At 41.0% G+C, this 24,374-nt stretch overlaps 1 protein-coding gene across 1 annotated transcript in view; it reads right to left on the reverse strand.

The window, feature by feature from the left end:
* Positions 1-19,981, reverse strand: part of micall2b (mical-like 2b) — a 49,211-nt gene extending 29,230 nt beyond the window's left edge. The window contains exons 1-4 of the mRNA XM_017717405.2: positions 19,638-19,981; positions 18,736-18,784; positions 908-1,049; positions 458-579 (exon numbers count right to left, since the gene is read on the reverse strand). Of these exons, the coding sequence (XP_017572894.1) occupies positions 458-579; positions 908-1,049; positions 18,736-18,784; positions 19,638-19,780 (456 nt within the window). The 5' untranslated portion in view covers positions 19,781-19,981. The remainder of the gene's footprint in view (positions 1-457; positions 580-907; positions 1,050-18,735; positions 18,785-19,637) is intronic.
* Positions 19,982-24,374: the final 4,393 nt, after the last annotated feature.

The following is a 24,374-nucleotide window of genomic DNA, read 5'->3' on the forward strand; positions in this document are numbered from 1 at the left end:
TTTGCGCATCACGTTTTCAGAGAAGAAGTCAAGCTCGTTCATTATTTTACTGTGTAGGTCAGGGGTGTCCAAACTTTTTTCGAAAGAGGCCATATAGTACCGTGACAAAATACCGAAATATTATTCACAAATGATTCAAACTTTTCAAAATATCAGTGTGCAGAATGTGAGCTTTCTGTAAGCTACATATAAAATATAACAGTAAACATTATAAAAAATATTCCCAACACTGTTCAGCCTTGAGCATTAAGTACTTTTCCTTACACACGAATATCCGTTCAACTCTTACAGGTCCTCAAATATCAAAATTTGTCAGAATTAACACCCCTATAGTGAATTTGATCATAACAGTAACATATTACTCACCCCTGTTCAGAGCTGCACATTCATTGCACACGTTCAAACTAGAGTACCCATAATGTAGCTGTATCTTAATGCACTCTGGACTTTATCTCACCTTATTTTCTGTATCTGCTTTAGGCAAACCATATACTTTAGCTGTGACTGGCTGGTTCTTCTTCCCAGGTCGCTCCTCATTGGACTCTTCTGCTGGCCTTTTAATACCTGCCATGCCCCCAACTTCAGGAGAAGGAAATGGTACATGTTAGTGAACAGCAACTTATTATGACATATTCATAGCTATACAGTCGCCAACTTAAATGTTTGTACAGTAACTGTTTTTCAATGTATATTTAATATATCGAGACTTCATTCCAAGTAATTCTGGGCCATTTCTATTGGTCTTGTTCAAATAATGTAAAGGATAAAATAGTGAAAAAAAGGCCCTGAAAAACAGGTTATGAGTTTTTTTTTTTTAAATACGACAGCGAAATACAGGTATGTATATGAATTGATGTATGGACCACAGAATATGGATTAGTATTACTGATGGCAACGAATGTCTTACTGGGACTGCGCCCATGAAAGTAGTTGTAATACTGGGAGACGTAGGTGAGAATACTGAGGCGGTCAGGCACTTTGAGGGCCACCATGTCTTCTGCGTCCAGCAGGGCAGGAATGCCCAGCTCCTCCTCAGCCACCCGGAAGGCCTGGCAAATATACACAAACAGGGAGGTTATACTTTAACAAAGAAGCACCTGAAGGCAGTTAAAAATTCCATGCTGGCACGTCATGATATAATACAGCTGCATCAATTTTGTAATGTTACTATTGATTATCATCAATTACTGTAGCTCAAATTTTGAACTGGTTATGATATTCTACCATGATATTTTCATAACACCACAAACACCATTTCTACTGACACTATTCCAAGGAATCGGCATTTTGGATAAAGACATAACAGACCCAGCAAAGGCCATAAACCATTTGTTTTAACACTTTAAATATCATATTAACATGTTAATCAATTTACAAATGCACTGACTCGATTTCATTTGATTTGTTGCTGTAGTGATGAGAAACGAAAGCTACAATTGAAACACCTCATCCCTTAACGGAATGCAAAGGGCGGAACTTGGAAGTGGGTAAGTGCAGCGGCCGGACAGTCTGTGGGGGCACATAACAAAAACAACTGGATGAGCGAAAAATCCGACCGGCAGCTTCTGCGTTAAAGCCAGTTTAGGTCACAACACAAATGTTAAGAAGAGCCATTTTGTCCTTTCAACTACAGTCAAACCACCTTGGGAGCCACAACATTTAATGCCCGGTATGTCTCAGTGTGTGCTGATGTCCTTGTATAGACTATAAAATTATGAACGAAAACACAGACTTGCTCTGCTCTGCTTTAAGCTTTAGCTCAGCTATAGGCACTTTCCTTCCATCTCCGCCAGAAAACTCTTCCTCAGAAGTAGAGCAGCTTATTGTAAAATGTCTCTCATCGTTCGGCCGTTCTATGAGACTGAAGTCGCTTCTTATTCTCTATGTTCTTGCTCCAATTTTTCCGGTCCACCTTCAATTCTGACTGAGGCGCTGAATGTAAACGTGGCACCATTTAAGGTGGAACGGGCAAATTTTTAGTGTTTGATGGTCTCTCATTGCAGATTTAACATTCCAGGAAACCAATTGTGCTGCTTATAAATGCAAACAAGTCTCCAAATGTTCATCTTCGCTAAATCTCTCTCTGCCTTTTCGTAGCTACTAGCCAGGAGAGACTGTGTTGCCAAGTGACCTGCAGTCTCGTTGAGAAACGGGGCTTTCGTGCTGTGTTTTGCACACATCCTGTCTCGTAGATGCTTTACTGACACAGTGACCTCTGACTCCCTACAACACGACCAAAACCGGAGTTATAAAACCACTAAAGAAAACGGGCAGGACGGCTGTAACGTGCCGCGTGGACAATCATCACTGGCTCTTATTTCACCGTAACTGCACATTTTATTGCAGATGAGCGGCAGCAGCGTCTAATGAGCTCCAAACAAACAGCAGTGAATGAGAGTCTTCCAGTTCACTCACCACATCACTTCATATGGGAAGTAAATACATTATAGATCATTACAAATACTTTGCTTTAAAAGTACCAAGTCGTCACACAGTGAGAAGAAAAAGAAATCCATCGATAATCGTTTTATAATCGCATCCCGGGTCTCTGCATCGTAACCGAATCCTGAGGTGCCAAGAGATTCCCAGCCCTACTAAGTAGAATGCAAAAAATAGTGTATATCCCATTAGAAGTGCACGCTGTAGTGTAGCAGGTGAAGTATGGAAGCGTGTGGTTTGGGAAACTGCATTAAATCAGCCAGTGAGATCCGTTTAACAGCTGCAATGGGTGATTACAGCTTCACTGTGCTGCACATTAAACATTTTCAGGCAGACGTTTGAGACCTTTGTTCATTAAGGATGCATTTATTTAGGTAAACTGATGCATTTAACGGCATAATTTAATGTTGGCTTTGCCAGATTTGTTCTACATTTAAGGTGCCTCAATGTAACCGCAGCACCATTTAAGGCAGAACTGAAAATTCTAATGAAAAGCTTGTGAATGAGAAGCTGACTTGAGCTTTATATGCGTACAAGCTTATTATTTAAGAGCTTTGGCAGTTCATGGCCAGTTTTATTCGTTTTTATAGTAAGTAACATGCACTGGAATTTTCTGAACTCTGGAGAAATGCACGTCATACAGATCCAGTCCACCATCCCAGCTCATCTTCTCTTCATAGCGTTTTTCTGAAGATTGCATCTAGAGTGTGCATATATCTGTTTTTCATGGTCATTCTGGTCTATTTCGCTTGGTTTTTATCCACCTGCTGGGTTGAAGCTGCAGTAACTGTGATAATTCAAGCTCTATCAGAGCACGTCACAGTTTGTCCACCAACATGGTGCAATCGAATACTATGAATAGGGAATCTATGGATCTACAGACAGTGCTCAGACCTGCAAAGGCTAAGAAAATAGGCCTTGAATGTGGAGCTTATGTTTCAACTTATGTTCATCAGAAACCGCAGAAAGCAGAAAATCCAACCTCAGTGCTTTTCTACAAAGGATTAAAAGACTGTAATACGTTTCCTTTGATTCCATCAAGTCTCTGCTCATACCGACTCAACTATGATTATGAGTCAGTGTAGACACCTCAGCAGCCATGCGGCGCCAGTACAACACAATGTGTGATGACAAATCTAGTGATTTCACCAATGTTAACATAACATACACACCTGAAAACAAGTTAAAGTTTTAACCAAGTTAAAGAGTAAAAACCATCAACAGCCACCCCTGATGTTGGGGTGGTTGAAGAGTCTAATAAAGTCCTTATACATATTATAATTAATGCTAGACAATAGAACATCTAAAGCGGTACACCAATATCTGTATCACTCAACAATATTTATTTTCATTTTTAGCACTTTTGGTTTAGAACGCACAATGGCGTTTGCCCCGGAGAGATAATGACACACAATGTGGCCAAATGTATTGAGATACCCCTTCCTAATTATTGAGTTCAGGTGTTTCAGCCACACTCTTTGCTAACTGGTACATAAAATCAAGCACACAGTCTCCACAGACAAACATTAGCAGTAAAATGAATTGTACTGATGAGGTGCCACCTCTGCCACAAGTCAGCTTGTGAAATTTCTTCCCTGAGCAAACTGCCCCAGCCAACTGTAAGTGCCATCATTCTAAAACGGAAGCATCTCGATAGACAAAAAGTGGGGCTGCCAAGTGTTGAAGCATGCGCATAAAAATTGCCTCTCCTCTGCCTACTTACTACAGAGTGCCAAACTTCCTCTGGAAGCAACACCAGCACAAATATTATGCACTGGGAGCTTCATGAAATGGGTTTCTATGGCTGAGTAGCTGCACGCAAGCCTAAGATCACTATGTGCAATGCCAAGTATCGGCTGGAGTGGTGTAAAAACACCACCACTGGACTCTGGAACAATAAAAATGCGTTCTCTGGCAGCCTGATGGACGTAACTGGGTTTGGTGGATGCCAGGAGAATGCTACCTACTGGAATTAACAGTGCCAACAGTAAAGTTTGGTGGAGGAGGGATAATGAGCTGGGGCTGTTTTTCATTGTTTGAGCCCCTATGTTCCAGTGAAGGGTAACATTGTTACAGTATACAAGGACATTTTAGACAATTATATGCTTCCAACTTTGTGGCAACAGTTTGGGGAAGAGCTTTTTCTCAAGAAAGCCCTAACCTCAACCCCACTGCACACCTTTGGGATGAATGGGAATGCTGAATGCGAGCCAGGCCTTCTCATCCAAAATCAGTGCCTGACCTCACAAATGCTTTTTCCACTGAACAGGCACAAATTCCCACAGACACTCCATTCTTTGGAAAGTCTTCCCAGAGAAGTGTAGGCTGATATAGCCATGAAGAAAGGGCCAAATATATGCCACTTTTTCATGGTTTTAGAATAGGATGTTCAACGATGTGATACGGATGTCCACTACTTGTGGCCAGATAGTGTAGAAATACCTAAAAATCTTGAGAAAACAAATGAAAATAACACAAAGCAAAAAAAAAAAAAACACATGTAAAACCATGTTCCCTGACCGGTTCAAGATGCTTTTTTGGCATTAACCATAGCACTCAATAGTCAATAACGTCATCAACTTTAAACAACATCTTTATTCAGATCATCAAACTATATCTATGCAATAACACTGAGATACAGCACAGTGCAAAACTCCACCCTTACGTATTCAATTTAAAGTCAAAACAGTCATCATTTTCCAGGATTTATTACGTCTACCTTCTGCCTTATTACACCTTCTACTCTATTAGGGAGGGGTGGTCTCTAACATTGCACGTGAGGCAGAGAGCCAGTAACAGTTACCCAACGGGCTAATTTGCCCATGGTTTTCACCAGTGTGTTGTTTTGCCTGCAGCCTACGAATGTATTGTCTTTCATTAGAGCTTCAGAGACTGACAGAGAGTTTCCCACGACAACCCAGCTAGTAAAATAATGTGGCCCAATTCCAACTCTACTGTTGCCACAGTTAGCCAGGTGTCAAGACGTGCAGGCCCGGTTTCGCCACAGCTAAGCTTGGCTAGTACTATTAACCCAGACATACACTGTGATTTTAGAAGTGTTATTCTTTGATGGCATCTCTCATTGTGGCTTTGAACTGCCCATCGTGTGCAGCCAAATAAGTCCACGACTGATATGCCCACACCATATGAAAACACTAGTCCGACAAGGCAAGGGTGCTCACTCTGCGCCTGAAACAGCCCCTACAGACAGTTCTAGCTACAGACAATCAATCAAAACAACATGTGCATTCGAGACCCCAACAGAAACATTGGCTAAATCTCAAATGACTCCCTGTTTCCTACTTGGGAATTAAAATAGTGGCTCCTGCACTCAAACGGTCACGTCACGTGTCTAATAAATAGCCATTTGTGATTCAGCCATGTGTTCGCTATTCTTACTGGACGAATCGTGTGCTGTTTTTGGTGCAGAATCTAGAACTTGCGAAGTGCACTATATAGGGAGGAGGGGGTCGTTTGAGATTCAGCCACTGACAAACTGTGCTACAAAAACTTTGCTAACTTGTGCCACACTGTGCACTAAAACTTAAACCAAGTAAGCCAAGTGGTCTACAGAAAGATTCCATTCCATTCCATTTTCCAAGCCGCTTCTCCGTCAGGGTCGCGGGGGGGTACAGAAAGTTAAAAAAAAAAAAAAAAGTTTATACCTCACAATTCAACTCAGAGTCGACATATATGGACCTGCATATGTGGACTTTAACAACTGTTTGTGTGCGTTTACCTGTGTAGGAGCTGTGCTTGTGATTGACTGCGTGTGCAACCTTGAGAAATCGTTTTTTTGACACAATCAACCAAAATTTCAGACGTCAGAAACGCATCCGATCGTCTGACTGCTCAATCTGAGCTCATTTGGGCAGTTAGTCGCACATCGATTCCACTTTCACACTGCACAGCAAACGATGGCTGATGAAGTTGAAACTTGGACCGGTCATGAAAATCAGAGCCAATATGGACAGCCAGTGCTGGACCAGTTGTTGCACGCTTGGGCCAGATGTGGGCCAGCATTTCATAGCTTGTTAGGACAGAACTACAAACACTGAAAAGTCTAATCCTCAGAAGTTTTGTTTGCATGTGTGACTGCTAATAAACTGAGCCAAAAATGTTCTTCACTGAAGAGAAAGCTGGGTTCACTCCTCCTGTCCCTCGTGTCCTCCCTCCCAGCTTGGGTTTTCTTGTTAAAAAGGTTTGTGACCATTTGCTTACAGTGGTAGACGGAGCACCACCATCATTATTAAAGTTCGGAAGCAGAGAGGCCTTTAGCTCTTTTTACTGCAACGAAACTTGACACCCAGTAACTGTCGTATGAGGGTGACGGGAACTTCGCAGTAAAGGCTGGTGATAGGAACCAGCTGAGCCACTGGCTGCCTCTTAAATGTGTGATTTTATGCAGCTGCTTAAGTCCTGGGTTACTGAGAAAATGGCAAATGACAAGCCAAAGAAAATAAGAGAGGAAAACCTTTAAGGCCTTTAATATAAATGTGGACACACGTTCGTTTTGGATGGGGGTTAATAGTTAAAGTGGATTAAACTGGGTAGATGTGGTTTTGTTGATAAATCAGGTAACTTATTTAAAAAGAAATAAATAAATAAAAAAAATGTAAAAGTATGATTTCAGGCTGCCTTATTGGCTTAACACCCAAAGAAATGAACAGCTAAAAACACAACTGATATTTCACTCTGCCTGGCCACTTCCTATTTCTCTCATTATACCAAAAACGACTGCAAAACATCCTCATGCTCAATGTATGAGGGCGAATCAAGCCAAATGGCTAAAAACGAAACGTTGAATTAATTTCTGACCCCTTGTCCAGGACCTTCCTTGCATGTCAGAAAACAGGAGGACACGTTTTATTAAAACAATTAAAGAAAACATGCTTGTATCTTTCCATTTTCCTACAGCAAACGGTTTTGGTCAGTAGAACGCTACAGCTACCGAGTGCTGATTGGTTGGTGGTCCTTATATGCTACCTTTTTGTACTAAACATATAAGGTCATGCTCAGACTGACTGCCCAAATTTGATTTTTGGCATTTCCAGATTGTATCTAGACAGCAAAAACAAATGAAATCTGGTATTTGCAAATCGGATCTGAACCACATTTGGAGGTGGTTAACAATTGAGATTCCAATCAGATTTTTAAAGTCGCAGGCTGGAGACACTGGCGGCTCAGTTCAGACTTTAGTGTCTTTTGCGTCACATAATGTCAAATCTAGTGTAATGGAAATGCTGGGATTCAAGAAGAGCACCAAAGATGCATGATCCTGTCAGAGAAGTCTAAAGAGTTTGGAGGGTGAGATGAGGCACCTCCACATGTCCTGCATCCACGTTTGGAATCTGCATCACCAGCGTAGCTGCGCAGTGACTGATGTCAACGTTGGACTAAGTGGGTAGGGGTGAGGGGCAAAATGGGATTGGGGCCAAAACAAAAAGATTCAAATGCATCCCTGCCCTCTGGAGCAATATGCAGTTTACGAGCATCAAATATGCAAATTTAAATGTGCATAACTCCTCAAACATTCAACAAATCAGACTCATCCCAAGGATTTATTACAGCATTGATGAGCTAGTGTGCTTTTGTCCCACAATGCCTATGAGAAAGAGAAAACTGGGCTGGTCTGGAAGGTAATTTTCCACACGGGGGAAGCACTACAGCATTCCCCTTTTCATGCCACTGCTATGCCAGCCAAGCTGAACCTGACCCATATGCCTTCTTCCCCTAGACACCATCAAAAACATCAAAATAAACAAGACGCAACATGACCAGAAACAGAAATCTGGCCAGGAGGAGAAGAAAAAAAAGTCAGGCAGGAGGTGTTCAGTGAATCTTCTGTGTATGTTGGTTTGCCACTCAGCTGATACTACAATGTTTATTAGAAACATCTACCTTGGAGCTTGGATCTACCTAATTGCACTCTTTCACAGATACAACAACTCTTTCAGCAATAAGAAACAAAATCAAATATCCAACCCTGAATATTTCATTTCACTTGTGGGAATTATGTTCTAGCATGTACATACAATATATTTCACATGTATTCAACATACTTATCAATATAATTTTGCTAGATGACATTACTTGGGCCATGCATGAGTTTGATTACCCCATATATCTATGGCAACACTAATAGCTTCTAAGGGTCTACAACCTGGCCTGAAAAAGAATTCTATAGAAAAGACTCAACTGTAAACCCGTAGAGTGGATCTATATGCTAGGTGCTTCTGATAAACTGGCCAATGAGTGTAACCTCCAGGAAAGCTAAAGCGAGAGGTATTGCTCTACATACCAACCAAGTTATATTAAAAAATAAATAAATAAATAAAATTTAAAAAAAAACAAAAAAAACACCACACTTCACTGGAAACACACAAAACACTGCAGTCTTCGCCCCCAATCTGTTCAGACATCACCCACACCAGAGGAGGCCGGGGTTGGCTATTTTGTGCTAACTTTAGATAAACCACCAACCTACTTTCACTTTCAAAGTTCTGAGAGCAGAACTGCTATGGGAGACTTGGGGAAAAAGGTAAACTTCCAGAACGTTCCATGTTCGGGCCTTGCCAATCCAAGCTGCTTTCACTTTCATTCTCATGTTTGTTTAGGGAAAGCTTTCACAAGGGTCTGAAACGACCGTTTTCTCTGAAAGAACAACGAAAGTGTACAAACTGAGAGGGGAATTATTTAGTAAATACATTCATCATTGCTCCCAAAATTGACAGTTAAGTGGGGGTCGCGCCACTAATTCTAATCCTGGGTTTTTCCAGCACTCATACAGCTGAACTGCATCATGAAACGCTTGATAACCAACTTTCCCATCTGCCCACAAATGTGTTCTTTGGTAGCTGCTCCTGTAAGGTTGGACAGGTTTCACAGAACATTGGCAAAACTCCCATTAAACCTAATTACAAACTGTAACGACTTGTCAAAACGCTCTCCTGAAAGTTCAGTTCCAAGCTGCATTGATCATGCTGCTTTCCCGCCCCCTTAACTAGGCGTGTAACGAGACAGGAATTTCAAATTCCGTTTAATACAATAGATTTCTGGTTAAACTAAAATAAGGAGTGCGATGTGCTCATGTGCCATTGATAATATGCTAATGTTTACACCATGCACAAAGCACTAGATGGGGCCATGTTTCAAGTAATTTTACCCCACTAAACAAAGCTCTGGAAACCCAACTCCAAAAAAATGTTGGGACAGTATGTGAAATACAAATCAAATCATTAAGCAGTGATTTTATAAATCTAAGTTAACCTCTGGGCGTGGCCGTGCTTCTGTGATTATCACCACATGGGCTCCAGATTACATGCACAATGTGACGTAACAGTGTCAATAAACACTTGCAATTCAAGTTAAACTATACTACGCACAGCAGAAGTCATATGTCAACAACGTCCAGAAACGCTGCCGACTTCTCTGGGCTTGGGCTCTTCTGAAATGGATAAATGCAATGTGTATTAAGGTCTGACCAGTCAAGCCTTTAGATTGTTTATGGAAATAATGGACATATTTGAACAAAAATAGGGGATACACACACACACACACACACACACACACACACACACACACACACACACACACACACACACACACACTTTGCTGCTTCTCCCTCTGGGTCGCGGGGGGAATGCTGGAGCCTATCCCAGCGGTCATCGAGCAGAAGGCAGATTACACCCTGGACATGCTGCCAGTGCATTGCAGGGCAGACAGGCACACACACTCACATCTAGGGGCAATGTAGCATGCCCAACTGGGCCTAACCGCATGTCTTTGGACTGCGGGAGAAACCGGAGAACCCGGAGGAAACCCACGCCGACACAGGGAGAACATGCAAACTCCACACAGAGAGGACCATGGTCGCCCAGCTGGGGAATCGAACCCTGGCCCTCCTTGCTGGGAGGCAACAGCACTACCCACAGCACCACTGTGCCGCCCCCACAGTGAAGACAAGATATAATAAATTCTCTTATCTTCATTGTTTTTTGTACATATATGCTCATTCTGAAACCGATGCCTACAATCTGTTCTAAAAAGTTGGGACACAAGCAGTTTAACATGAGGAACATGGTTAAATGTTCAGAAAACATTTCAAAAGAGGTAACTGAATCATACTTTGATATCAAAGGAAATGCCTAGCCTTTTAGGAGCAAGGATGGGTTGAGGCTTGCCACTGTGACTCTCTGTGATGCATGGTATATTAAAAGACTCAAAAAGGGCCAAAAACAACAAATGAATGCCCATAACCTTCATTCCATTAGATGGCACTGCTTTTCTATGATGGCCTCCACTGCATGGCCTCCAGAATACAGTGACATGTCAATAGACACTATTTGTCAGTGCATCCACAAATACAAGTTAAGACCGTACTGTACTGTTTCATATGTCAGAAATGCTGCTGACTTCTCTGGGCTTGGGTTCATCTGAAATGGACAGATGCAACATGTATAAGGTCTTGACCAGGTCAACCCTTCAGATTGTTTATGGAAATAACAGGTACTGTGTTCTCCAAGGCAAAGACCATCTAAATTGTTACCAAGGTAAAATTTGACAGATGTTATGGCATGAGGGGTTACTTTCACATTGATAAAAGCGCCATTAACACTGATATACACCGGTCAGGCATAACATTATGACCACCTCCTTGTTTCTACACTCATTGTTCATCAGCTCCATTTTCTATATAGGTGCACTTTGTAGTTCTACTATTATAGACTGTAGTCAATCTGTTTCTCTACATACTTGGTTAGCCCCCTTTTACCCTTTCTTTAGTGGCCAGGATCCCCATGGACCCTCACAGAACACTGATGTGGTTGTGATGTGACGATGTGTGTTGTGCTGGGACGAGTGGATCAGACACGGCAGCGCTGCTGGAGTGTTTAAATACCTCATTGTCACTGCTGGACTGAGAATAGTCCATCAACTAAAAATATCCAGCCAACAGCGTCCTGTGGGCAGTGTCCTGTGACCACTGATGGACTAGATGATGACCAACACACACTATGCTTTATACACTATATTTCCAAAAGTATTTACTCGTCTGCTTTCACATGCAGGGGGGTCCCCTTTGAGGGACATCCCAGTCATCATCCATAGGGTTTAATATGATAGCCCACCCTTTACAGCTATAACAGCTTCCACTCTTCTGGGAAGGCTTTCCACAAGGGTTAGGAGTGTGTTTTTTTTGACCATTCTTCTAAAAGCGCACTTGTGAGGTCAGACACTTATGTTGGACAAGAAGGCCTGGCTCGCAGTCTCCACTCCAATTCATCCCAAAGGTGTTCTATCGGGCTGAGGTCAAAACTCTGTGCAGGCCAGTCAAGTTCTTCCACTCATGTTGGAACAGGAAGAGGCCCCAAACTATTCCCACAAAGTTGGGAGCATGAAATTGTCCAAAATCTCTTGGTCTGCTGAAACATTAAGAGTTCCTTTCACTGGAAATAAAGGGCCGAGCCCAACTCCTGAAAAAGAACCCCACACCATTATCCCCCCTCCACCAAACTTCACACTTGGCAAAATGCAGTCAGACAAGTACCGTTCTCCTAGAGTCCAGGTTTGGTGGTTGCTTCCATCAGACTGCCAGACAGAGAAGCACTTTACACCACTGCATTCCACGCTTTGCATTGCACTTGGTGATGTAAGGCTTGGATGCTGCTGATCGGCCATGGAAACAATTTTTCAACTGACCCGATTCAAGCAGGAAAGATTTTGAGCAGTGCGAACGACCAAACGCTTCTATTCGGATTCAAAATACATCTGTAAGTTGTTTCAAATCAGATTTGAATTGGATTTTTGGACATGCGACCCAGTTTGACCGGTCAGATCAGATTTCATGTTTTTTTTACCCCCCCATCATTTGGGGTGCGGCACTTCATGACATCAGAATGTGCAACAAGTATGTCACGGACATACCACAGCTTTAATTTTTTTACATTGCATGTCATAGTTTAGTGTCTACTTCATTACTTAAAATCTCTGACTATTACTGATACAGCCTATAGCTCGTTAGCAGTCACTTTCTTCTTTTCAATATCTATAAATCTCTCATTTATAAATTATCCATCCATCCATCCATAATTATTCACTATATATTTGAGCTCTTAATCCGTTCTGTGCCTTTTATTTATTTATTTTTTTAAAAACAAAGCTTTTCCAGTCGTACTTGTTACATCACTCATACCAACTTAGAAGCACTGCAGAACTGCATCTCAGACTTCCGTTCTGGAATAATTTTCAACCTTTGAATCTTGAAGGAATCTGCATTCCGTGCAAAATTAAGGGGGCATTAGGAGAGGAGAAAATAAATCTGCATACCATACCTGCTGTCGGAAGAAAACCTTGCATCTCCAAAATGGTAACATGGCATGTTTTCTCCCCCCATGTGTGTCAATAATCAAGAAACAATATTGTTCAGTAGTTCATGTGGAGTTCTACCAAGATGATATTGTTTATCCTGGTGTTTGCCTTAATGGCTTAATGTCAACTCCTTTATCTTGGCATGGTATTTAATATTCTCTGTCAGTTTTAGCTGCAAAAGCACTCAAGATATTGCCTAATTCTTCTCTGATAGAGATGAAGGCCACACTAAAACCTTTAAACTAGCCAAATGAACTGTTCCAGATAATCAGACCACGCATCCAACACATCCCCATCTCCTCCTTTTTAACTGTATGTTTCTCAACCTGCTAGAAACGCCTTCCTACCAAACATCACTAACCAGTTTAATAGGTACGCAACATTCACCAAATTCATTTTTCAATTTGACACTATACAGTGGCGTCTCAATTCTGTACATCTTTCAGATGATTTTTCAGACTAATACACATCATTGAACCTGTGTATACTTTTTTTTTGGAATAAATAAACATTATTATAATAATTACGGTTTTACGGTTTTCCTACACTCACACCACCTGACATGGTTAACTGAGCCATTTTAACCACAACTTAAAAATCACATTTTTCCAAAATTTGTGAAAAGGCTACTGACCCTAGCATTGCACCACAAAGGCCACTTGGCGTCTTACTATGCAATATCCAGGCCAGGCATGTGAGGAAATAAGAACTTGAGGGCAAATGTTTTTCATTGAGTTAAGCACTTTTAAAGTTTCCTTTATTTCATAGCATGGCTTTTAATTTGAAGTTTTCAAAACATACCTTAGTTAGAATTTTATATAACTAAACTGCCTTTTTTGCCAGCTTAATCCTCATGCATGGTTTTTAGATTTTGACTAAATGAATTTTATAAAGCTGCACTGAACTGTTTCACATTAAAGAGGTACTGTTGAATCTTTAATATAATGTCATGTACTTATTAAATTAGGTTTTTGGAAAATAATGGACAAGCACACAAAAACATGCATGTCATGTCAATGACCCACGAATATTAACACACAGTGCAGAGTGCACTGTAAATAATAGAGTTCATGAAGACTGTATTGCCGTTCATACGTCAAAAGGTACCATGGCCCAATTCTCCCAAGCTGTAATCACAAGCATAGCATGCTGCAATGCAACTGCAATTAGCGACGCAATGAAATGTTGCCCATCAAAACATTTTGAAAAAGGCACTTTTGCTTTTCTGCCAAAAGAGGCCAAAAAGCTGAAAATACAATATTATTACACGTGACTACAGTGAAGTGCCAAATCTATAACAAATTATTTGAATAAAAATAAAGTTTTTTTCCTTCATGCTTTTTCCAGTCGGCACAGATATGTTCAAACAGTTTGAGCAGAAGCTGATCGACAGTGGAAAGATGGCCAACTGGAGCACATTTCATAGTTTCATAACGCGGCCTGTAGCATGAATTTATCAAATGCTCTTTGGATGAAATTTGTGGCACATGCTACAGCTTATATGTTCTTTTTAGTGTGTTTATTTTACATAAAATCCAAAGGTCCATAAAAACTCCAAATCCGAGACCATGGTTCTCACGCGGGAAAGGGTGGAGAGCCCTCTCTGGGTCGGGGATGAGCTCTTGCCTCAAGTGGAGGAGTTTAAGTATCTCGGGGTCTTGTTCACGAGTGATGGTACAAGGGAGCGGGAGATTGACAGGCGGATTGGTGCTGGGTCAGCAGTGATGCAGGCTCTTTACCGGTCTGTTGTGGTAAAGAAAGAGCTGAGCCTTAAGGCAAGGCTCTCAATTTACTGGTCGATCTACGTTCCCACCCTCACCTATGGTCATGAGCTTTGGGTAATGACCGAAAGAACGAGATCGCGAATACAAGCGGCCGAAATGAGTTTCCTCCGCAGGGTGGCTGGACTCTCCCTTAGAGATAGGGTGAGAAGTTCAGTCATCCGGGAGGGACTCGGAGTAGAGCCGCTGCTTCTCCACGTCGAGAGGAGCCAGTTGAGGTGGTTCGGGCATCTTGTTAGGATGCCTCCTGGATGCCTCCCTTGGGAGGTGTCACAGGCACGACCACCCGGGAGCAGAGCCCGGGGAAGACCCAGGACTATATCGCCCAGCTGGCCTGGGAGCACCTCGGAATCCCTCCCAGGGAGCTAGTGGAAGTGGCTGGGGAAAGGGAGGTCTGGGCCTCATTGCTCAGGATGCTGCCCCCATGACCCGAACCCCGGAGAAGCGGAAGATGATGGATGGATGGATGGATGGATGGATGGATTTTACATAAAATGTTTGGCAGTTTTGTCCTATTTTTTATTAAAAATAGGAATGTGTTTTCTTTATTACTGTGTACATTTTTTAGGTTTATCATGTTTATTAAAAGGAATAAAAATAAAACTCTTTCTTTTCTGGGGCATTTTTCAACCAGTTGGATCTTGAATTTCAGTTTCAGTTGGGAATTTTCATCTTGGTGCACCTCCCATCACTATATATTATTTCATCCATAGCGTTTTAACCCTGCTCTTACATTATGATGTAAGATGATGTCGAGAGCACATGGCACACATGTCTGAGTTTCACAATCATTCTTACACAACATTCTTCTATCTGTTTATGTGGATCATTGGCTTGAGTATTAATTTATTACTTCACCTCACTCTGCTTCTCTCTCGCCGTTCAGACTTCTGTTACAATTGTCTGGCAATGCCATTTCTGCCTAGCAATCTCTTGAGAAGGTAGAACAGGAAGCATTGGAATGTATATGATTTACGGCCTCCAACACCAGCGACTCATTTCCCAACTGCAATGGCTTTTTTTAACAAAAATAAACAGTATCACATGGCAACAGTACAACATCACATTCCGCAAACGGTCACTAAGCTCTTAGCTTTGACCAGCCAAACAGAGGTCACACCAACTATGAAGGTCTGTGAATTAATCACCAGTGAAATAAGGCCTGTTCATGGAACGGATGAGTCAGGAACTCCACTGTGCAAGTTCACATGTTGGTTTGAATGTTGAAAGGTTTAAGATCAAATAGCGCCGCAAATTTCAGTATATTAGAAAGACAACGGCTGGATTTGATGCCCAAGTTGCTGGTCGGGAAAGTCCGTGTAGCACTGAGCGACTGATTTCTCTAACACTTTGCGATTACTGTGGCTACAAGTTCATATTTGTTAACAGTTTCCTACAATTAATATGCAAATGAGCCCTCTAACCTTTTATACATGCTTTATTATGTGCTCTGAGCTTCCTGACCAATCATTAGGGATGTAACATTCCGGCACTGAATTGTATCCCAGCGCATCATGTTGCATCACTGAATAAGTTTACATGCACTCAATAATCCGATTTCTGTAGTTATCCGATTCTTTAAATGGTCATGTGAACAGCATACTCTGATTTCTTAGATCGGAATACGGTCTAGAAATCCATCCATCCATCCATTTTCTAAGCCGCTTCTCCGTCAGGGTCGCGGGGGGGAGCTGGAAATCTGATTAAGAAATCTGATAAAGAGGCTGGCTTTTAATCTCAGTGCATGTGGGCTCTTACTCTGATTTCTTTCAGATTTCTCTGTCGGAGCACGTGCGAAAACAGACAGTCAAGTAAAAAGCGAGACACAGCGAAAACTTCGAAACATTCTAAAACCAAATACACGCTTCATGAAATGAAGGATTTATATATTCTTCATCTTCTAAATGATGCGTGTTCATATTTTCAGGTAAAGCGGGACGACATTTTAAGAAAACCTGCAGCATCTGATTTTCTGCAGTTACCGGATTATTAAGCTTGTGGTTAGTGCATTAGCCTCAGGCTAACATTAGCTTGTGGCTAGAGTGTCAGACACTATAAAGTGCAGATTTTGCAGGGTTTATGGTTTTATAAAGCTGAATGTTACAATACTGAAACTGAAAATGAAAACATTAACCTATTAACCTTATGAAGGCCACTTTCAGCTAGTCTGTATTGTTGCTGTATCGTAGAACTTCTAAGCAAATTCGGAATTTCGTGAATTGTTACATTTCTACTGATCACAGCTAAACAAGGTTTACATTTTAGGGTATTTGGAGACCTCTCTGGTGGAAATGTGTAATTGCACACTACATGCAGAAGAACATTTTGTAATGTGGGTTGTGCTTCGGACCCCTTCCCCAAGAGGATGAATCTGATGATTGTGTGAGCATTGAAAGAGAAGTACATGTTGATTTCCTCCTCCTATCTGGGGGGGAAAAAAGCCCCCCCAAAAAACCCAACATTTATTCATTTTTTACTCAGATTTCAGCATTACAACCAGCCAATAAACTCACAGAAGACGACGCGACGTAAATGTAATGTAAAACTCAAACTTCATGCCGTGGCTTTACCTAAAAACATGAACATACACCATCTAGAAGTTGAATATTTACACCCTTCATTTCATGTTTGGTTTCAGCGTCACTCAAAAGAGTTTTGCTGCATCTCTCTACAAAGCTGCTCCCTTATTTCCAGTACCATCATCTGTTTTGTACATGCTCAGACTGAGAAATCAGAAAGAAATCCGAGTAAGAGTCCACATGCCCTGAGAAATCTGATTACAGAAATAAAATCCAGCTCTCTTTATCAGATTTCTTAATATAGACCTTAGTCTGATCTAAGAAATCAGAGTATGGTGTTTACACAGCCACTTGAATAATCAGAAAACTGCAGAAATCAAATTATAATCTGATTATTGAGTGCATGTAACACACTCACTGTGCTGCACTAAATCCAATTACATAGAACCAAATATGATTCTTTTGTAATCAAACATGCAGTCGGTAAGTGGCTTTTCAGTACTAATGATATCCACAATATGCTCAGAAAAAAGACAGTGATATTATTTATCACAATAATATATACTGTTACATTGCCTAGCGCTAATTTCAGACTTACGGTGACTCGCCGCAGTGCATACACACCATTTTTATCCTGCTTTTTTTTCCAGTTTTAACTCTGACATTATACAAATTGTGTTCTTAGCATATTGCCAATCATATTTTAATCAAAGTCTGTAGCAATAATGAAACCACAAAAATGAATTTTGGCCAGTTTGTGCTGCTCTGGTAAATTCAATTATTAGTTAACTGTAAATTTCACTGCATTTTCGGTCTGCAAGTCCCGGAACACTATTGTCACAAAAAGACAGGAATACTAGCGCCCTGGAACCAAAGTCAGCTCCATGCATCCAACCTACTAAACACAATAGCTCCCACTGAAGCCCACTGGGGGCCACGGAAAGAGGGGGAAGAGTGGAAAGAATGGGAACTGAAACGCCTTGTCAAATGGTAGCAGCTTCATTCAACACAAATCCACCATGGTTATTGACACAGGGACGTGTACACTCTTAGCTTACTCATTAAGCCAGCTAAGGCACTGGGCCTAACCACTGGAAGTCAGTAGGTTCCAACAAGACATGGTACGAATTTTCTTCTCTGATACCAATACTGAAACTTGGATACTGGCATATACTGATATTTCTTGTTTAAAAACTACTATGATTCATAACAGGCTTGGACAAGACTCATTCTTTCTTCCCCCTTAGATTTCCAATCCAACACTCTCTATTGATATTAGGCCGATATCGATACCCATCGGTACCGATATGCTGTCTGTATTCCCAATATTTTAGCCTTATAGAAGGAATTGTCAATGAACAGACGACCAGAAACAGGCATGGAGGAGTTAAGATCATATCAACTGTAGGATCTTGGATCTAAACTTGTAGCAACAGACATGCTCGCAAAGGTCACCTCAGGACAAACACCTCCAATCTTCATGAGTTATCAACTCCTTCGCCTCGTTTGTGCTTGTTTGCAAAGAATGGAATGGTGGTTGGTTTGGTTTCAGCAGTAAAATGAGCTGAAAACAAGTTCTAAACGCTGAATAGGCAACATCACAGGCATTTTAGTTAAGCAGCACTTACCAGGTGGTTGTTCTCGTAAACATTTTCTTTGCTCAAGGAGTCAAAGTCTCTACAATAAAAGGAAACAGTGAATAAGAGTCATTTGAAGAGCATCAGATTCGCTCACACAGCATTGGCCAACAAACAACAAGCAGGGATTTTCCATGGCAAGTCATTGCAAAATCCCAGATTACACTACATTTGTCAACATGTTTTAAAGAAACTCCACCAACGTTTCCAAATTCATGACTGATTCAGATCTTGCTGGAGTCATTCAGAGTGGTCTGCTGTGAAACTATTAATTTCTATTCTATTCTATTCATTTCTTTTTCTTTACAGTGGAGGTGATGGGAACCACGGGTCGCAATGTCTACAACACAAATATAGCCATTTTATTTAACGTTATCATGCGTCTTGAGTTTTTATACGTAATGTTGACACCAAAACAGTCATGAATGTGAAAAATAAGGGACTATTTTGCCTTAAAACGCATTGCATGTACCCTTCTGCTGCAAATGGATTCAAATAAATGGATTCAAATACATAACTTCATCACAAAACAACGTCACAGGCTGAGTGTTCATGGCCATTTCATGATGTCATAACTTTGTGAGGGAGCTTTTAGAGTTGGACGTCTGGTTCCTATCACCACCACTGTGAACAATTCTGACGCAGCATGCTGCTCTAGAGCAGAGCACTTCACACGAACCACTCTGAACGACTTTGTTTACATCTTACTGATCAAATTAAGTGGAATTTTTGGAAAGGTTGGTGGAGTTCCCCTTTAAACACAAAGGCAGGCACGCTTAGGCTGAGTTAACGTTAACATACGAGTTTACAAGCCGGCTCGGCTCGCCTGAAGGGCTTCGTTCGACAGAACAAAAATCGAAGAAATGCACAAAAACCTGTGGAGCGACACTTACATGAGGTCTGGTCTGTGTTTGTGGATGAGAGCACAGAAAGCTAAGCCGTCTCTGAAAGACGTGGTCATGTTGGTAATCGCCACATCTCTGTAGCCCTCACACTGGATCTTACACCACTGCTGAAGAGCCTTCACAGCAGCCATGGAACACAAACACACGGCACGAAGAGCAGCTCACTGCAGCCCAGACAGCGACTCGGACTCGGACTCGGACTCGGACTCGGCTCGCTCTGTTTACCCGGTGTGTGAACTCCTAACTCCGCCAACACGCTGAAGCGAGTCCAGCAGCTCAGTGAGGTCCAGAGCGTCTTTGGTCCAGAGTTAGAGAGGAGGTGGAGTCAGACTGCGAGACACACAGGGCTTTTAAGAGCTCAGGGCAGTGTGGGAAGTCTCTCCGCTCCTCCTGAGGGGGTGTACAAAAGGCCTTTTACGCCACTGGAAAAAAGTATAGCCGTTTACGACTTAATATCTTATAATTATCACGTGGTATCTCATTATGAGGAGAAAAATGTCTCCCACTTATGAGCTAGTAAGTCATGCTTGTGACATATTAAGTCGTAATTAAGATATTAGGGGATTATTATGAGATGCTTATGAGGTACTAAGTCATACCTATGAGACAGTACGTCATTATTATGAGATAAAAAAGAGAAACGCCATAATTATGAGATGCTAGGTCTTTATGAGATGCTAAATCATAACTATGAGATACTAAGTCATAATGATGAGATGCTAAATCATAACTATGAGATACTAAGTCATAATGATGAGATGCTAAATCATAATTATGAGATAGTAAGTCATACTGAAGACGTATTAAGTCATAATTATGAGACATTAAGTCATAACGTTGAAATGCTAAGTAATATTTCGGACATGCTAAGTCATAATTATGAGATGCTAAGTCGTATTTATGAGCAAGTATGTAAATATCATGAGATACCAAGAGAAAAGTCATACGTTTGAGATATAAGTCATTATGAGATGCTAAATCATTACAAGTTACCACCAATTATGAGACAATAAGTCATACTGATGACATATTAAGTCATAATCAACTTTGAATTGCTATGTCACATTTATGAGATGGTAAATCATAATTATGATACGCTAAGTCATATTTACAGGCAAGTCAGTCATAATTATGAGCACATTGGGTACATACAGTACATTGGGGACTGGATGCTGGTTGCCATTGTGTTTTTAATAAAGATGCAGTGATCATATCAGTATTTTAGATAATGTTATGTAACGGGAGTGGTCATGGGCTGGAGGTTAGGGTTCGATCCCCTGAGCCGACAGTACGTGACTGAAGTTCCCTTGAGCAAGGCACCTAACCCCCAGTTGCTCCCGGGTGCTGTGGATAGGGCTGCCCACCTCTCCGGGCAAGTGTGCCTAGCGCCCCCTTGTGAGTGTGTTCATTCACTGGTGTATATGTGGTGTTTCACTGCATGGATGGGTTAAATGCGGAGGTGAAATTTCTTTGATGTGGAGCTAATAAGGGTCACTTAACTTATGTTTTTCTCTGTAATGCTATTCCAGGTAGATTCTACATCACTGTGCGAGAATGTGTGAAAGAAGCTTAAGCTGAAGACAGAATTTTCCTCTAATTAGTTAAAAGACATCAGGATAATGTTCCACTGCCTTTGCCACTTAGTGTAAATGCCTTGATTTCCACACAGCACTACCAGCTGGAAAGCAACGAAGCCACAGCTGTGGAATGAGGCCTTTCATTAGAGGATGTGTCAAAAACAAGTCAGTCATTTTCTCCTTGCAAATGACCATATGATGCTGAGTTCACTCCCTTTTCCTTTGCATATAATCTTCAGCAGTAATGACTGAGACTTTGAGACTAACTTTCTATGCCACCACGGCAAAGTTCATTATTTCCCACTGGGTGTGTCTCAGTGAAAGCCTGTCAGGTGTTGCAGGACTTGTTTGGTCTTGCTGAGTCACATGGGCCTGCCACACACAGAAGGCCGAAGTCAGATATCCAACACAAACTGCTGGACAATGTTTAAAATAGACCTGCCAGCAGTTTCAAAGTGGTCTTAAAATGTAGGTTGTTTTCTGCCGTTTGCAACACTTAGCTGTTCTGTAATTGTTGTTCATGAAGTGCAGTCCTCTAGCAGCTCCACGTGGCCCTCTGGTGGGCCACAAGTGTATGTTTGTTTATTTATGCAAAAATAGTTCTTCACTGCAGTCCTATTGAGTGTTATTGAGTGTTTGGTCCTAGTAAATAGATGGATTTTCACATTATATTGCTTAAGTTTGGTTCGGCACAGTTTTCATCTGGTCTTGAAGTCCCAAGTATTTCACTATTGCCTTAAAAATCATTTGATATTTAATAATCTGTTGAGTACTTGGACCATAGATAATATGCCAGTGCTGGAACGATACGCATGTTTAAAAAAATCAGCAAATATTGACCATCTCATTATTTATAATATTATATTATAAACTATTTAATATTTTGTACATCCAGGAAAATTTCCATTAGCACCAGAGGGGATGACAAAGCCAATACCTGTCAACCTTATCTTAACAGAAGTAAGGAGGTGGGTGAATTTGTTTAACTGTTAGCTACATCTATTTTGGTAGGCTTTTTAAATGTAAGTGCATGAAATTAGTTCTTTGATGTTTAGTGTGAGGTCAATGTGTATTGGTCAGTAACACTGGGCAATGTAATCCAAATACAGTTACTGCAGTGATTCTGAGTAGAATTTTGTGAAACCAACTTTATTACAAGATGTGAAAACTTCAGATTTACATTCACATTCCAATGCTTGGAGCTCTGAATCATAACCCACCACTGCAGCACAGCTTCTACTCATGTGAGCCAGGTATGAACTGATTTAGCAGAACGGGCTGTTAGTGTCTTTGAGTCGCACTGGATAAAAGACAAATGCTAACTTCACAGCCAAAGCTACAGTGTTCCAGGTCACAGATTAGATCAGAGTGCATTACTTTTACCAAATGTTAATTACCCAGCCAGTAAAGCACATAACACCAGTGACACATAGACATTATGTGTTGCCTGATCAACAAAATTATGAATAAATTCATGAAATATAGCGAGCAAGTGTGGACCACCCTGCCTGACCATCTGAGGAAGCCTCAGACAACTGATTCTTTTAAAAAGGGACTAAAGACATATCTTTTTAAGAGGACATATGGACAATAAAGTATTATATTTTATTAGTATTATTTTTTTGATTACTATCTTTTAATTAATATTTTACACTGTAAGCACTTTGGGATTTACTATAAATGAAAAGTGTGTTATAAATCCAATGTATTATTATTATTTAGCTTCCTTGAGATGCTTCCTCTACGACGAGCGTTGACCCAAAGAAGCAGTTTAATAGAGCTGAAAATCCTGTCATATAATGTAAAATAAGAGTCCTGATAACACCAGTGACCAAAATCGCAAATGATTTTTAAAATAAAATACATATTTTTAAAATGTAGTATAACATTACTGACACAAATCTATTTAATGCAAATTCTGAAGTTAAACCTCTTAAAAATATTGTTTTATATTAAAACAACTTTCTCAAAATTGAAAAATTGTTATGTGACAAACTGGTTTACACATGCAGAGCGACTATAAAACAACATAAAAGAAAAAAACAGAGAAATCATATTATTATTATTAAAGTATTATTTCATCTTAGCTCAACTGTGTAAATGGGCATATTGACTCTTGGAGCTGTGCTTAAATATTTTAAGCATCTATTTAAGCTATTTAATCTATTTATTTATTGTGACGTGGTTTCCCTCCAAATGGATAATGACCCATGCCTGAAATGGGCTACAACTCAAGATTAGGCCAGGTGCTAACGCAGTCAGTGAACTACAGGAAAGGGCATCTCTGGTGGGCATGGGATCATCAACACTGTTCTGTCGGTTAAACCGAAGTACTTGCAAGCAAGGCAACGCCCTCGGCAGTTATTTCCAGTCATACAAGACCAGACTCCTGTCTACTTGAATGAGGAGAGGCCTAAACTGAAAACTGAAACTGTGATAACATTTCAACAACATAAAGCACAGGAAACGTAAGGGGAAAATTTAATAAAAAATATTCTTCATTCAATTGTATTTTTAGGTTGTCTCGGCAACTACACTTGCACATATCTCCACAAGTGGGTTTCTTCCTGCTTAAGCCTTTATCAGCAATTTTACAGACGTGTGGGACCTCCTGTATGTGATAAGGAATTCTGTGCCGACTCTTCTCAGGATCTTTTCAGGATACAGGGCTTTTCTGTGGAACACAGATACAATGAGACTAGCAACTGCCGGCTATCCATCTTATGCCATTTCTCCTGTACAGAGCTTTTAGAATGGCACAGCTCATCTGGTCCATGACCTCTTGAAGTTCCCCCATGCTGTGATCATTCCACTGACTTTGTGGAAGCATGAATCTGACAAAAAGCTCTGGTTCCCACATTCCAGACTTCAAAAGGCTCAGCTCCTCATTATCTTGGTCCAGATCCGCACACCTGTATGCCAGCTTGGTCTTCAGCGTCTGGGCTCATGATGTCCTTCTTTAATCTAAGCGTGTTTGTAAGGCTAGGCCTCATTGCTTTAGCCTTTTTGTCCCTTAGTGGTGGAGAACATCCCCCGAACTGTGCACAGAAGTAACTCGGTTCCTTCCACCGTGGACTGAAGACCTCTTCAAGCAATCTAGATACTAAGTTACAGCTAGCTGAGCTGCATAATGATTGGTAAACCAGGG

This window comes from Pygocentrus nattereri, chromosome 12 (assembly GCF_015220715.1).
Source record: "Pygocentrus nattereri isolate fPygNat1 chromosome 12, fPygNat1.pri, whole genome shotgun sequence".
NCBI classification, from domain to species: domain Eukaryota; kingdom Metazoa; phylum Chordata; class Actinopteri; order Characiformes; family Serrasalmidae; genus Pygocentrus; species Pygocentrus nattereri.